Source organism: Stegastes partitus, unplaced genomic scaffold (assembly GCF_000690725.1).
Source record: "Stegastes partitus isolate 25-593 unplaced genomic scaffold, Stegastes_partitus-1.0.2 Scaffold1126, whole genome shotgun sequence".
Lineage (NCBI taxonomy): Eukaryota > Metazoa > Chordata > Actinopteri > Pomacentridae > Stegastes > Stegastes partitus.
Genome location: NW_007578857.1, coordinates 77,523 through 92,963, shown reverse-complemented (window position 1 = coordinate 92,963; position 15,441 = coordinate 77,523). Strand labels below are relative to the sequence as shown.

General features: G+C 39.2%; 1 protein-coding gene across 2 annotated transcripts; it reads left to right on the top strand.

Annotated features, from left to right (window-relative positions):
• The first annotated feature begins 463 nt into the window (after positions 1 to 463).
• On the top strand, positions 464 to 14,139 carry stat3 (signal transducer and activator of transcription 3 (acute-phase response factor)). 2 transcript variants are annotated; one of them, XM_008296408.1, is made up of 24 exons: positions 464 to 692; positions 3,588 to 3,737; positions 4,425 to 4,668; positions 4,782 to 4,874; positions 4,997 to 5,078; positions 5,162 to 5,262; positions 5,905 to 6,056; positions 6,565 to 6,723; positions 7,026 to 7,118; positions 7,245 to 7,304; positions 7,432 to 7,461; positions 7,555 to 7,648; positions 7,742 to 7,789; positions 7,966 to 8,049; positions 8,965 to 9,063; positions 9,189 to 9,324; positions 9,417 to 9,469; positions 9,560 to 9,654; positions 9,821 to 9,960; positions 10,042 to 10,263; positions 10,382 to 10,424; positions 11,470 to 11,529; positions 12,578 to 12,675; positions 12,915 to 14,139. In XM_008296408.1, exons 2-24 carry the CDS (start codon positions 3,610 to 3,612, stop codon positions 12,953 to 12,955), a joined length of 2,355 nt encoding a protein of 784 aa, XP_008294630.1. In that variant the 5' UTR covers positions 464 to 692; positions 3,588 to 3,609; the 3' UTR covers positions 12,956 to 14,139. The 2 variants fall into 2 exon arrangements, with proteins under 2 accessions (XP_008294630.1, XP_008294631.1); XM_008296409.1 differs by lacking the exon at positions 11,470 to 11,529 and having other exon boundaries at positions 465 to 692.
• Positions 14,140 to 15,441: the final 1,302 nt, after the last annotated feature.

Sequence of the window (15,441 nt, the reverse complement as noted above, 5' to 3'; positions counted from 1 at the left end):
TTTTTATGGGCCTTTTGTATCCTCGTGTGTCAGATTATATGTCGTATTCTACTGTGACAACAGGCTTGGGTAAACCAGACAGTGAATTTTGATTGGAGGGGGTCAATAATAAACAGCACTGGCGTTATTAAAGTCTTGATGACGTCGGCATTGCCAGTAACTCAGATGACTTCCAGGCTGGCTGTTCTGTCGAAATGCTCGACCTCCCTCCGGAACGACGACTGCTCGGGTTTGCTTGCGCTCCACCAGCGGGGAGGGTGTGCTAGACGGAACAGCTCAGTTGCGACAGCAGTAAACAGAGCAACCTCAACTAATCTTGCTGTAACCGTCCCGCCTATTGTGATCCCATACTGCTTTCTGATTGGCTCCAGCAGATTCGCCCACTGTAATTGGCGGTTAGAGTTGTCAATAAAGCAGCCATAGGGTTTGTGTGGCTGGAAAGACTGCAATGTAGGGAATGGGTTGGGCCAGAAGCAGTGCTCTTGCGTCGGACAACTGTTTCTCGTGTTGGCTGTGAAGAGAAAAGAGTTACGAGCTTTTACTGAGTGTTCGCTCCATTTTTTTGTGGGTTCAGAAAAAAAACAAAAAACTTCTCACTGACTATTGAAGTCAGTGCAGTATAGTTGAAAGGTTGCTGTTTTTGACGGTGAAACTTCTACCCCCCCCTCAAAAAAAAAGTGACAGCGAGCAAGGTAAGCCACTAAAAACCGACTTCTCCATTTGGTATCTAGAATCTTTCTTAAATACGAGGCTTTTGAAACGTGACAGCAGACGACATTAATGCCAAGCTAGCTGTGCTATCCACAAGGGTACAACACTACTGTTGCAGCACTGGGGCTACGTTATAAGTTACTCATGCTGAGGAAACCTTCGGTGGACGTGGTGTTACATAAGTTATTAAACTGTCTCTGCGTTATAACTGGGCCTTTTCGGTTCTGTTTGCATCTTACGAAGTTAATATTACAACCAGAATTCATAGTCTTGTTATTCTAAGTGTATTTTTTTCTGTGTTGTTCATGTGCTCTAGTTTGATATTGATCACTGGTAAAGTGCCGTTGACGAAGGTTTTTTACTGGTATTTAGAGCCAGTATAATTTGGGTCATTGTATTGTGTTTGTTTTCAGTTGTCACGCCCATCTCCATCCTACCTGCAGGCCAACACGTCTCACAACATTCAATGGAATTCAATTCTTCCATTACACAAATTTCATGTTAAAAACGATTTGTCCATACTTTCACATAATCCTATTTCCACAGGTGTTTGGCAGAGATAGATTTTTCAGAAATACTATATTAAGAGCTGCCAATTCAACTGTGAAGTCAGAGTTGTAGCCTATCAGGCCACTACACTACTGATAGATACCACAGTTTTTTTGCTTGAAAGCATGACACATCATAATCTATCACATTTTGTGTAATGTCATACATAATAGTGATTTTATTGTCGCCTGTATTTTCATAGATCGTACAAATGTCAACTTGACATGGTTTCTGTTTTCTTTGTCTGTTTAAGGAAGTACTTCCTGGAATATCATGTCATTAGGGAATCACACTGTGTTTTACCGTTAGTGGTAAATCACTACCCGACATTGGGCAGTGGACAAACACACCTTGTTTGCCTGAAAGTTTGAAATTGTTGACATATTGTCTTGTGAAATCTGTTTGCACACCATCAGAATGAGTTTAGCAGTTCAGAGTAAGATGTGGATTTAAGGTAGAATCTTTGCCTGGGCACCTGGATCAATATTTGTGAAATGTGAGCATCTTTGAAAGGGTCCTCATCATCTATCATTTACAATGTGTTTGACCAAGACAAAATGTATATGTAATCTGACTAACAGACAATATGTTCAGACTTTCTAGGCCCATTACTGTATCAGCTTACCATACAAATTAACTTTTAGATGCTTTAGTATCTGACATAAACAATGGATTTGTTTAAAATAATTGTTCATCAGCCATAAAACACTAACTGCTGTCTTTGTGACTGTATAGATGAGCTTATTGATAATTCTACAGAGTTCTCATGGAGGGTCTCTACCTTTTGTCAGAGTAGTTGACCCACTTGTTTTAAGTGGTGAGTTTATTTCATAAAACATATGGTGAGACATGATAAAGGTAGTGGAAATGTTATATAGTAAAAGTGTAACTTTGAAAAGATGTCTGCAGATTTATTTTAATAAGCCTCTTGGCTTATTATCTGTGGATAGAATGCAAAACGTAGCACCAAGTTGAGATACTGTTTGGAATTTCAGATAAATTGAAGGAATTCTTGTTGTGTTGATTATGACTCAGCTGCTCTCTGATGTGATCCTCGTAGGGTTTTCAAATTCCCAGAAATTCACAGCATATATAAGCATCTTTTTCATATGTCAGTGAAAGAGGAACATGGGTCATATGCACCAATTGTGAGACAAAAATCCCTTCCGATATGATGCAATGAGAGTAAGATGGCATGAATTACATGAAACTTAAAAAAAAAACAAAAAAACACTATATTTCAGGTTTCCTTAAAGTAATTATACAATAACGTGGAACCTCATACTGAGTTACCAGTCCATTAAGTATTCCTTTTACGGTCAATTACAATAGACCGTTTTGCGCCGTTGATAGTTGACAGTTCTTATTATTAACACTGATAATGGCTTTATTCCTTTCAGGTCTGACAGCGGTGTCACACCTAAATGGAGTTGGGGCTGTTATTAATATTGTTACTTACTCACAGGTTTTTTAGGTTCAGTTTTTCAAAATATTGGCTATGGTGGAAAAAGAAGTAAAAAATGGAACCTTGCAATAAAGTCAGTTTTGTAAAGCCTATATTGTTTCGTTTGTTGTGGACAAGACTTGATTTACTCAATACTAAGTATTGAGGCTGTAGGTATTGGTAGTCTTTCTGTTACATTCCACTATCCAAAATGTTATGCAATGATTAAACAAAGGCCTCAGTCTGTTATTTAATAGGGATGGCAAAGGACACAACTTTTTGTTGGATTTGTTGAATGCCAGGTTATTGTTAATACACCATCTGAAAACCTCCAAGGAACAACTTAGCCTTCTGCTGATATGATGAAAAGGCTATCAGAGCCTGTCTTGCGAATCCAATGGGTAATAGCTGTCTCTGCCAGCAGGTGGTTTACAATTAATGAAAGAGTGTTGCTCAAATTACATTCTACAAGATATAAAGAGCCATTTCTCTGGTTTTAAGCTGGCAGTTTTTCAAGAGCTGAGAAAAGGAAGTGGGACTTTGTTTCTAGCGAATACCGTTGGGGTAAAACGTTGGCCAGAGATCATTAACTCCTATCTACCAAAGGTGTTGACAGCTGTTCACATTGGCCTATATATCTTGGTGGAGGCGCAGTGTTTCAGTGAACAGGAAGTGACTGTGCTGAATAGGAGGCCTCCCAGGGGCCTGTCATCGTTTCCAGAGAAAACATGATATTTAGATATTTCCCTCTGTCGAGTGTAAGAGTTATCCTGTTAAGCTAAGTGAGGCTGTTATTTTAAAAAATCACAATATACATCCTACCAGAGGCATTCTCTGGGGATCCTGCTTAACTTGTGTTGTTGCTGTCATCTTTTTTGTGTAGGTTTGAGGCAGCATATGTCAGGATGGCCCAGTGGAACCAGTTACAGCAGCTGGAGACCAGGTATCTGGAGCAACTGTACCACTTGTACAGTGACAGCTTCCCAATGGAGCTACGGCAGTTCCTTGCCCCCTGGATTGAGAGTCAGGACTGGTAAGAAATAACTGAATTCCTAGGTCTATACAGAAACTATACGTTGTTCCTCCTGTTTGTTAACCCGTCCCTTGAAATTGCTTTCATCATCAGAAATTGCTTCACTCCCTCCTGACTAGTTCTGCACTCACGACTTCCTGATACCTTACCACAGAGAAAGTTATCACTTTTTAACATTTACTGTGACCTTTTTCTTTCTTTTTATCTCATAACATCATTGCAGAAATTACATGCATATAATGTCCCACAGTGCACCTGAACAGTTTTATGTTGTGCAATGACACTTTATTCTAGCTTTTTTCTTTTTTCATGAAATTCAAAGTTGTAGTGGTGTCTGCAAAGCAGGTTATATTTTCTGTCTCCCTTTCTTTTGTTTGGTAAGTAGTGTGTAGGATGAACTTGAAACTCCTGAAAAAGAGAGTTTGTCTCAAAGTAAAAAAAAAAAAAAGAAGAAGAAGAATATTGGGGCACATACCATCATCTGGCTTCTATAGTATTCCCCAGTGATCCTGACCATCTGCATAATTGTTGCGTTGTGTATGTTGATAGACTTGGATTCAGTTGCAGGAGGCATAAGGGAAAAAAGTTTTCACAAAATGAAATTTTCATTAGGATCTCTTGTTGGAGGTGGGGAATGCTTAACTATAAATCATTGTATCCTGATTACTTTACCTTGTCTTTTATAAGGGCTTATGCTGCCAATAAGGAATCACATGCCACATTGGTTTTCCACAACCTCTTGGGAGAAATAGACCAGCAGTATAGCCGTTTCCTGCAGGAGAACAATGTACTCTACCAGCATAACCTGCGCAGGATTAAACAGCATCTGCAGAGCAAGTACTTGGAGAAGCCAATGGATATCGCCCGCATTGTTGCTCGCTGTTTGTGGGAGGAACAAAGGCTGCTGCAGACTGCCACGTCTGCTACACAGGTAGCCACACAAACCTGCTTTTAGTCTTCATGGTTTCATTTGAAACTTTCATCATTAAAAGGTATGAACTGGCACAATGGCTCTACATTGGCATATCTTTTATCCTTTCACAGGACGGCCAGGCAGCCCATCCCACTGGGACAGTAGTGACAGAGAAGCAGCAGATACTGGAGCACAACCTTCAAGACATCAGGAAGCGCGTGCAGGTTAATTTCCATCACAGACTTATTAATATACGTTTAGATATGCCATGTAAAGATACTGAAAGTTATCTTACCTTCAAGTAATTAGTCTATCTGGGCATATACATTATCGTATTTTTCTACAGGATATGGAACAGAAGATGAAAATGCTTGAAAACTTGCAGGATGATTTTGACTTCAATTACAAGACTCTAAAAAGTCAAGGAGGTATATTATTATCATCATCACCTCATTATGTGACAGTGATATCATTAGATAAAAATGCTCACCTCAGTGTTCACTTTCTCCAGAGTTGTCCCAGGACCTAAATGGAAATAGCCAGGCAGCTGCTACCAGGCAGAAGATGGCTCAACTTGAGCAGATGCTGAGCGCCCTGGACCAGCTCAGAAGGGTAGGTGCTTTTACTTCATAGTGTCATGAGTGAGTAAAAACATACATGATCAAGCACTTGAGACATAAAACTTACCAAGAAGCAAATCTAAAACTATAGAATGTACTTAGAAACAGATGGAACAACACCTCTAGTTATTCACGAAGACAACCGGCTTGGGGTTATTGACTATCACAAATAGGAGAAAACCCCACCACAGACTTGTCATCTCCAGTGAAACTAATGGTCATTCATCCTTGACTGCTAGTTTGACTTTTTGTCAAAGTTTCTGAATTGCTTCACAGTGTAAAACTGAAGCAGTGGTGTTGGTGTGATAAATAATTATTTTAGAAGTTACCTTATATTTTCAAAGGAAGACTATGGGAAATTCTGAAAAATTCTACTTTTGAGTTCAACAAGCAAGAATATATGGTGCAAACATGAAGCCACCCATGACAGTGACCATCATAACATTAATAGTAACTTGACAACTTTAACTGCAAGTTTCAGATTAAAACATGGTGCACCTTTTAAAAATTATAGGTTATTCTAGATATTAGCACAGAAGCACTGCTTGAATCCTTGACAGTGACAGACTGTTTGGACCCCAGATAGGCGATAACTTTATGCCTATACTAAATGTGTGCTGTCCTTATCTTGAAGCAAATCGTGACGGAGATGGGAGGTTTGCTGACTGCCATGGATTATGTGCAGAAGAACCTGACAGATGAAGAACTGGCAGACTGGAAGAGAAGACAGCAAATTGCCTGTATTGGCGGTCCACCAAACATCTGCCTCGATCGCCTTGAAACATGGTAACCAAAGTTAAGAAGTGAAGGAATTTTTTTCATTTTAGGAGGAAGCAACTTTCAAGCAATTATTTAAATAAGTTTGTCAGGTGGAAGAAAACTTCCTTGCACAATCTTTGCACAAATCATGTAAATGTGGAATCTTAAATTCGTTTTCTGAACAAATTAATTAATTTAATCAAATAAGAGATTTTGCTACAAGCTGCAAAAAAAAAAAAAAAAGTGCAGTAAAATGATTTTCATGCTCAAATCCTCATGAGTAAAGGTTACGATCACTGTAGATAGCAGTAGCTGTCTCTTATGGCATAGATAGATGATTCAGGCTAACTGACACTGAACTTTGGCCTCCACTCTGCTCTACTTATCCTTTTGGGGGATCTCCCTCCATTTACACATACGTCAAGCAAAATGTGCCTGCAGTAGTGTGCCAACCATCTGTAATATCAAGTCAAAGTGACAACTTGCTTCATCTTTTAGGATGTCTGACTTAAACTGCAAATTGTTTCCTTGTCAGGATCACATCCTTGGCTGAGTCCCAGCTCCAGATTCGTCAGCAGATCAAGAAGCTGGAGGAGCTTCAGCAGAAAGTGTCCTACAAAGGTGACCCCATCATTCAGCATCGACCTGCCCTGGAGGAGAAGATTGTGGACTTGTTTAGAAACCTCATGAAAAGGTACTTGATTTGATGAGTCTTTGCTTTTTGTTTACCCAGACAGATTATTGCAACTGCTAATATGAGCTGCTTGGATTTTAATTATTGATCCTTGGTAATGACCTATGATAGAAAGAGTCCAAGCTCAGAAATCCACATATTAATGATATAGAGCTTTCTGTAACATTTGACTCTTTATTTACATAATTTGATGATTTCTGTGTCATTGTCTGCATGAAGCCTGTGAGATGCACTTAAATGCTATTTGCTATATGTTATTATGATGTTTGCTTGAAATATCTGAAGCATACTTTGTATTACAGCGCTTTTGTGGTGGAAAGACAGCCTTGTATGCCCATGCATCCCGACAGACCTCTGGTCATCAAAACAGGGGTGCAGTTCACAAATAAAGTCAGGTAAGAGTCAGGATTACAACATGGAAGTAACAGAAACAACATGTGTCCCATATGACAGAAAGAGCAACAGTTGCATCATTTTATATGCTAATAAATTTCCTCTCTCTCTCTTATTTTTTTTTGAAGACTACTGGTAAAGTTTCCTGAACTCAATTATCAGCTGAAAATTAAAGTTTGCATTGACAAGTGAGTTTTGTTTTTTTTTAAAATCTAGTTTCAATATTTATTAAGTCTTAATCAGTAAGACAGACAGACATACATTACAGAGCAGTGGAAATATTTGCTTTACTAATTTGAACTGTTTATTTTTCAGGGAATCTGGAGATGTGGCTGCAATTCGAGGGTAAGACTTCAACAACACTTTTAAGCCTAAGCATTTCATGCACACTGTTTTAGAGAAGAGTCTTATTTCCTGTTGTACCGTGGCTTTCCTTAGGTCACGGAAGTTCAACATCCTCGGTACCAACACAAAAGTTATGAACATGGAGGAATCCAACAATGGCAGCCTGTCGGCAGAGTTCAAGCACTTGGTGAGTTATAGAGGCAAACCTCTAACTGGTTGAACGTCATAAAGTTCTCTGATAAAGGCCTGCTGTGAAACACTGATTTCCTGTTTGTTGCAGACCCTGCGAGAACAGAGGTGTGGTAACGGTGGCCGGACCAATAGCGATGTAAGAACTATTTCTGACAGTTGCTAGGGTGATGCCATTTATTGGTGATTGTTATGCCAACTGCATTTAGTATCTAAGATTATAGATTTTGGTTTTAACTGCTGTTATTTATTTATTTTGACCGCTTATACACATATACGGTTTTATCAAAGGTTTAAATCTTCTGTTTTCTTTAGGCCTCTCTGATTGTGACAGAGGAACTCCATCTTATCACTTTTGAGACAGAAGTCTATCACCAAGGCCTGAAAATAGATCTGGAGGTGAGTAGACATTTCTGCTTTCTCAGTTTAACTTTCATACAACACGAGAAGTCAATAAACTCTAAACATCTCCAAACCAGACAGATGAGTCATTTTCAAAGTCTCCCGCCTGCAGAGACTGCCACCTCCCCAGCTTTTAAATGTGTGTCTAAAAGATAAACCCTCTTCCATCAACCTAGTTTTTGACCTGACCACAGTTACCCCACTGAGAGCAGGGGCACAGGAACTGAATGTTTAAGCTGAAGCAGCACTTGATTTTCACAGGTTTCCCCTGTCCCTCACAGTAAAGAAACGTCTTTACTTGAATATGCAGAGACTCTCTGTTTAAATGTTCGGTTTACGTTGTCTTCAAGCCTGATGTATTATGCATTGTGTATTTCTTCAAACGTCAAATGAATCGCAGCTCACATCCTCAGATGCTGGCAGACATCCACAGCACGTGTAACATAATGAGACAAATTAGCATGCATCATCAGTGAAAAGATGCAGTGTTACTACTGTTTATTGGCTGACTTGATTTACGGTACTAAACTCAGACCCTGTGCTTATGACTACAACTGAGTTTTTGGTACCTGGCCTTCACATAATACATTTGAAATCTCATTATTTTAGTGGTGGCATTTCATTTCAGTGGATGATGTTAGTATCGTACCATTCTTTTGTGAGTGACCTGTCATATCTGCAGAACCAACCCTGATCTCAGAGTGAACCAAAATATTTTTCTGGGTGTAAGATCAGTATTAATGAGAGGACATCCTGAAGTATTCCTGTGAAGAGACCATGTACTAAAATAGAAATGGGCACATTTTACCATCATTGTGTAGAGTGTAGGGTAAATGTCAGCAATGAAAAACAATGTTCTCAAAGAGAAGATAAAATAAACACACTAAGATTCATTTGCCTCTGTGTTTGTAGACTCATTCCCTGCCTGTGGTAGTCATTTCAAACATCTGCCAGATGCCCAATGCCTGGGCTTCCATCCTGTGGTACAACATGCTCACTAACCACCCAAAGGTAAGGCAGCACCCTCTGGTGGAGAGGGGCTCCACTCTTGTTACAATTAAATTGTAGCTCCTTTTTGAAGTAGGAAAAAAAAGTATATATTTTCAAAACATGTTGCCTTTGGTTTCTTTGCACAGAATGTGAACTTCTTCACAAAGCCTCCAGTTGGGACATGGGACCAAGTGGCTGAGGTGTTAAGCTGGCAATTCTCATCCACCACCAAGAGAGGCCTGACCATTGAACAGCTCACCACACTGGCTGAGAAATTACTAGGTGAGATGCCAAGCCTAAAACCCTCCAGATCATTTACCTTTGCACTGTTGAATATACTAATATGTGTTGTTGTTTTGTAATTGTCCACATAGGCCCTTGCGTCAACTACTCTGGATGTCAGATCACTTGGGCCAAGTTCTGTAAGGTAAGTCACCTAACAATCACAAGTAGTTCACTCTGCCTTCTTGATTGTTTGTTTCTTTGTGCGAATTATATTTTTTCCTCTTCCTCACAGGAAAACATGGCTGGCAAAGGCTTCTCCTTCTGGGTGTGGCTGGACAACATTATTGACCTGGTGAAGAAGTATATCCTCGCCCTGTGGAATGAAGGGTGAGAGGTCGTCTTTTGTTTACAGCCAAGGCCCTGAGGCTGCACTGGAATTGCCTGTCGCCTTCCTTTCAAAGTGTTTTTCGCATGCAGTAATCAACAGTTTCAAAATAAACTTACTATTTGAAATGTAACATATATTTATTTGCCTTCCGTTGCTTGTCTACAGGTATATCATGGGTTTTATCAGTAAGGAGAGGGAGAGGGCCATTCTGAGTCCAAAACCTCCTGGCACTTTTCTGCTGCGCTTCAGCGAGAGCAGCAAGGAGGGCGGCATTACATTTACTTGGGTAGAGAAGGATATCAGTGGTGAGTATTTTGGAACTTCCTGTAATCCTTTCAGGGTTTTGTATATCTGCTGTGACGCTGAGCTTTCATGTGTGTTTATAGGAAAAACCCAGATCCAGTCAGTGGAGCCATACACCAAGCAGCAGCTCAACAGCATGTCTTTTGCCGATATCATCATGGGCTACAAGATTATGGATGCCACCAACATCCTGGTTTCACCTCTTGTTTACCTCTACCCTGAGATACCCAAAGAGGAAGCTTTTGGGAAATACTGCAGGCCAGAAGCAATTCCTGAACCTGAGATGGGAGGAGACTCAACGAGCAGTAAGTGACTGCCGTGTTCTTTATGGTGTCCGTGCAGCTTAAAAGAAAGTCACACATCATGCCTTGTGTTCTTCTATTGTGCTCAATAGTGTTTTGCTAACATTTTTTTCCCTTACAGTTACCCAGCCATACCTAAAGACAAAATTCATCTGTGTTACCCCGTAAGTATCCCTTGCTTTCCTTTATTTTTAAGACATAATATTTACAGGAAGACCGCATGCCACCCAGTAACCTCCACTTATGTTAGCCTTTATTACCGATTGATGTTTTCTTTTATAAAGACTGAATGTTTCCGTTCAAGATGAACACCCCAAACCTTTTCTTACATGTGGTTAGTGTTGTCAAATATTAAAACAATAGAGAACAAAGTGTTTTCACGCTCACTGTAGGTCAGTGCTGCGATTGGAGGGACCATTGTCATATTTACACCAATTATTGTGAACCCAGATATCAGCAGATTCTGTGTAGAGTCAGTTTAGATGGGCGACTGGCTGTGTGTTCACTGAACATTTGTGAAGGGAGTTACTTTCAATTCTAAATATGACAATTGCCATGTGCAACACTTGCACATCTGTAGGTGATTGTATGCATGTCTGACCACCACCACGTTTTAAGTAGGGCATTCTGGTTGTAAACTGAACTAAATGTGTTGTTTAAGGACCACAAAGGCTAAAGCAGGATTACTATTACAACAACACATCATCAGTAGGGTAAAACCAACCTGTCTCACGACGGTCTAATCCCAGCTCACGTTCCCTATTCGTGGGTGAACAATCCAACGCTTGGTGAATTCTGCTTCACAATGATAGGAAGAGACCACAAAATATACATTTAATTGTTGAGTGTGCACAAACAACATCTGAACAACAACAAACCAGCAACTTAACCTCTAAATATTCACCCGTTCTCGTTAGCATAGAGAAATAAATGCATAAATTGCAATGCTATAATATTTGATATTCATAACTAATATTTATGTAAAAATGCTACATTTGTTCTGGATACCTGAGATGAACTAAAAGTTATATTAGAAGGGCAGAGGAGTGAAGCATTCACTGCAGGTGAGTGTGACAGCGTGAGGTCGACTGACATTAGGAGAGTGTACAAACAGGCCATCAGCCATGTTTACTTTGGTTGGTAGTGGGGTTGATAGCGTGCTGGTGGCTTGTGAGGTTTGCTCAGTGAGATCCTGACCTGTCTCCGTAGGTGTCCCTCCGTGTTCATGGACTTGCCGGACAGTGAGCTGCTTGGGAACGGATTCCCATGGTAGGCCACTTGGGGGGAGGTGGCATGTAGGGCTGTGTGTGCATCTTGTCACTTTGTCTGTGTGTTGGATGGGTGGCTTTAAGGGACATTGATGCAGTAACCCCACCAACATAATTCCTGTTTTGTGTCACAGCCACTGTGAAGGGCATCTTCCTGCCATTCATCAATTTTTCATTTTGCTCGGGTCATGGTCTTGTTCCCCAGACACTTTTGTCATAATCCCTCATCCAGATCCATTTGTATGGGTTTAACTGTCCAAATTGGGTTTTTTTTGTTTGTTTGTTTGTTTTTTTTTGCTGTAATTATTTAAGGAAATATAATAGTACTTGTTAAAAATTATTTGAAAATGATTTATAATTCCATGAGAAAATGGACAAGGCAAAAGCCACATTGGTTTGGGGGACGACGGGAACCAAAAAAAAGGAAACTGTACTTTGTTAAGCCTGAAGAAAAGGCTGACAAATGTCCTGTTCAATCCAATTAATCCACAACGCTAACCAACTATTTTAACATTGACTGGCGTGTAGCTGTCATTAACATCCATTCTGTCTGCCTTCTGTCTCATTGTGTGTAGCACTGCCTAAGATTAAAGTAAAACTCAGCACATCACATGATAAATATTTTCTCAGTCTGTCATAGTTTAATTTGCTATGAATTATGATGTTTATATCAAAAAGCCTCTTTCAATTTTTCTGCCACAGAACCATTCTGTCTTTATTCTGCTGCGACTGTGACTTTGCATACTGAGGCAAATGCTGAATTGTGACTTTTTAACTCATTAACCACTGATACGTCAATAAAGCCAGACTGCAACTTGTGGTTAGCCTGTCAGTGTGATGAAGCCATCACTGACGTGCCCAAGTTAGAAGATGGCTATTAGCATGTTGCTTGTGGTATAGTAGGATAAAAAAGATGTTGTCACAGTAGTTACACTGAAAAAACACTACTCACACAAACAGTACAGCAGGAAGTGTTTACATGGGCATCAGTGGGCATTTTACTTTTTAATATAATAACCATTTCCTGTTTCTCTTTTGTTTTTTCACAGTACAAACTCTGGAAACACCAGTGACCTGTTCCCCATGTCGCCTCGCACACTCGACTCCCTGATGCACAATGAAGCTGAAGCTAATCAAGGACATTTGGGTGAGTCACATAGTGTATATACTGACCCATATTTGCACTGGTTGAGGACACTCATTTACATAATGAATTCTCAGGTTTGTATTTCCTAGCCTTTATCAGCACAACTTCATGCTGAACCCCGACCCCTAATTCGAAGCTTACCTTCAGCAGCATGTATTAATACCAAGCACAGGCAAATATTACAGAGCTTGACCTAATATTGATTTCTTGTTTTGCTTTTTCTTTTTTCTTTTTTACAGACTCACTCACTTTGGATATGGATGTAGCGTCACCACTGTGAAAATAATTACCAAGTTCTTCATTTTCTTTCTGTCTTTGTAGGGATTTGATGTTATGTTGTGATAGAGGATCTAATAGTGATTTATTTCTCCCTCTGTACACACAGTCTGCCTGTACAGTTTGTTCCTTGTTCCCAATGTAAAAATGACTTACTTTCACTATAGCGAAGATGAAAGATTTTGAAAGATGTTCTTTTAAAAAAGACTTGCCACCTACTTAGGCTTTCCTGTCCTTATGTAACCTATTGTGAGAAACTGTTGATGTATACTGACCGGTTGTATTTTAGGCTACATCTTCCACTTCTTCATAGATGTTTTAAGTTCCTTAAAACATTTAAGTGTAAGGAATTGTATTTTTGAGAACATTGTATTTTTGTGTTACTGACTTTTTAAATAGTTATAAATATATGTGTTCTTTTCTTTGAATAAGAAACGTAATGACAATAATTGTATAAGCTACGCTGCTTTGGAATTGTACTTTGACAAGTTTTGATGCATCTTTTTCAGAGTGTCCCTGCCAAATGTAACAACACAGTTGTCCCTCATTACGGTGAAATTTCTTTACGGTTTTTACAAGAAATTGAATACTTCTTATATTTCTCAGAGCGATTTAAAGTGTTGGAACACCAAAAAGGCAAGTCACTTCTAGCACTTCTCAATTTATTTTCCTGTAGGCTTTTAGTATTGTGAGAAATTATGTAATTGTACATGTTAATGTGATGCAGTTTTCTTTCTCTTTCCCTCTTAAATATTGTAATTTGTAATCGTGTGTTGGATTTGCTTTGGAAATTTGCTGTTTAAATATTTTTGTTGTGTCTGTTTTCACCTGACGTGATCAGATATGTAAGGGGAGTCATTTTCTGAGCAATTTATTATAAATAATGTAGATTATAGATGTGTACACAGTGCGGTGTGTTTAACCTTTCATACACTTGAGTAAACCCTGTCAATTTGAATACAACGCAAGCCACACCACTCTTTGTCATATCATACCAGGAGAGAGGATCATAGGTGTTAGTATTTTGGTGGAACAGGGAGCTCGAAATCAAAAACAAGAAATACTCACAGCAAACAGCATAGTGCTTGAAATGTAAATAAACTATTTTACTTAATCACTTCTCAGCCAGTCATCGTAACATTTATTGTGTTTCACTGGAATGCCACTAAAGCATTGATCTGTAAGTGATTCTAACTGTACCTGCTGTCTATACTTTCTTTATACTGCATGAGAAGCTTCTCCTTCCATTCGTTTATTCTTGGAGCCATCTGAAATGAGCAGGACACACATTGATGAATCTGAACGGTCTCTCTTAAGAAGTGCATCAGAGTGCAGTGCCATTACACGCTATGTTGCTTGGCTTCATGCAGGCATAGAAAAGTCATCCTCTTTGGACAGTTAAATATAAACATATACCATCTGCATCTGGTTGCAGATTTGAGGTGCAGCATCATCATCATATTTTATTTTAAAGCCTTTATTGGTTACATGGCTTGTGTATAAAATCAACCTAGCGTCACCAGCACATTTGTTAAGTTCACCACTACCTGTTTGGACATATACAATTTCTTGAATATGTCATAGAGAAGAGTTTTTCCACACTAATGTATGAAAATCACAGGCTAAAATATGAAATAGTCAAAGGCTGAATTCCACTGAACTGCTTAAGTTTCATGGTCCTGGTATTGTGCATGTTGGCTCGCTGTCACACTGCCTTGGCTTACTGGGACATTTGAATATAAGTAGAGCCAAAATATATGTTATTAGTAATACATATGCTTTTTTCCACGATGGTAAATTAAAATGTCTTCTGTGAAACAGACACTCTAGTCTCCAGTTGAATGATATGGCTCTGCATATTCAACATGCTTAAAAATGACACCTCATTTTTCTCCCCGTATATGTACAATGTAGTAACTTCTGTGGTTTTTGGATACCCTTATCCAAACATTCATAAATAATAGAGAGCAGCAGCATGAAGCAATTCTCTTTCTGATTTAGAATCTGTACACTGTGGTGCTGCTCAACTGGACAAGAAGTAATAAATGAAAGTCCAGCTATCACAGATAAACAAACAGACACCGGATAACTATTTAGATCCAGAAGAAGTCTTAAACAGGTTTTACTTTAGTGAGCCTTTTTTTTCTGAAAGTAAAATAAGGGCCAACAACGTTGGCTATGATGTTCCAGAGGCCTATCTGAGGACCAGGAACAGGAAAGAGTTCCTGACATGAAATACGCTGAAAATGCATCAGCAAGGGGGAACCAGTAACAACAGATCATTAACAAAGAGGAACTCTGAAGATTTAGGACAGGCAATAAAGCAATAAATAATATGTAGGAAGGAGGCAGAAAGAACTCACTGGCTGATGGAGGGGGAAAGAGGTGACGTAGAATGCAGGGAATATTGTTTTAGATCCAATGTAAAGTTAGATATACAATTAAGACTCCATATTTTTATACCAGAGATATTTTTCACATTGAATTTGT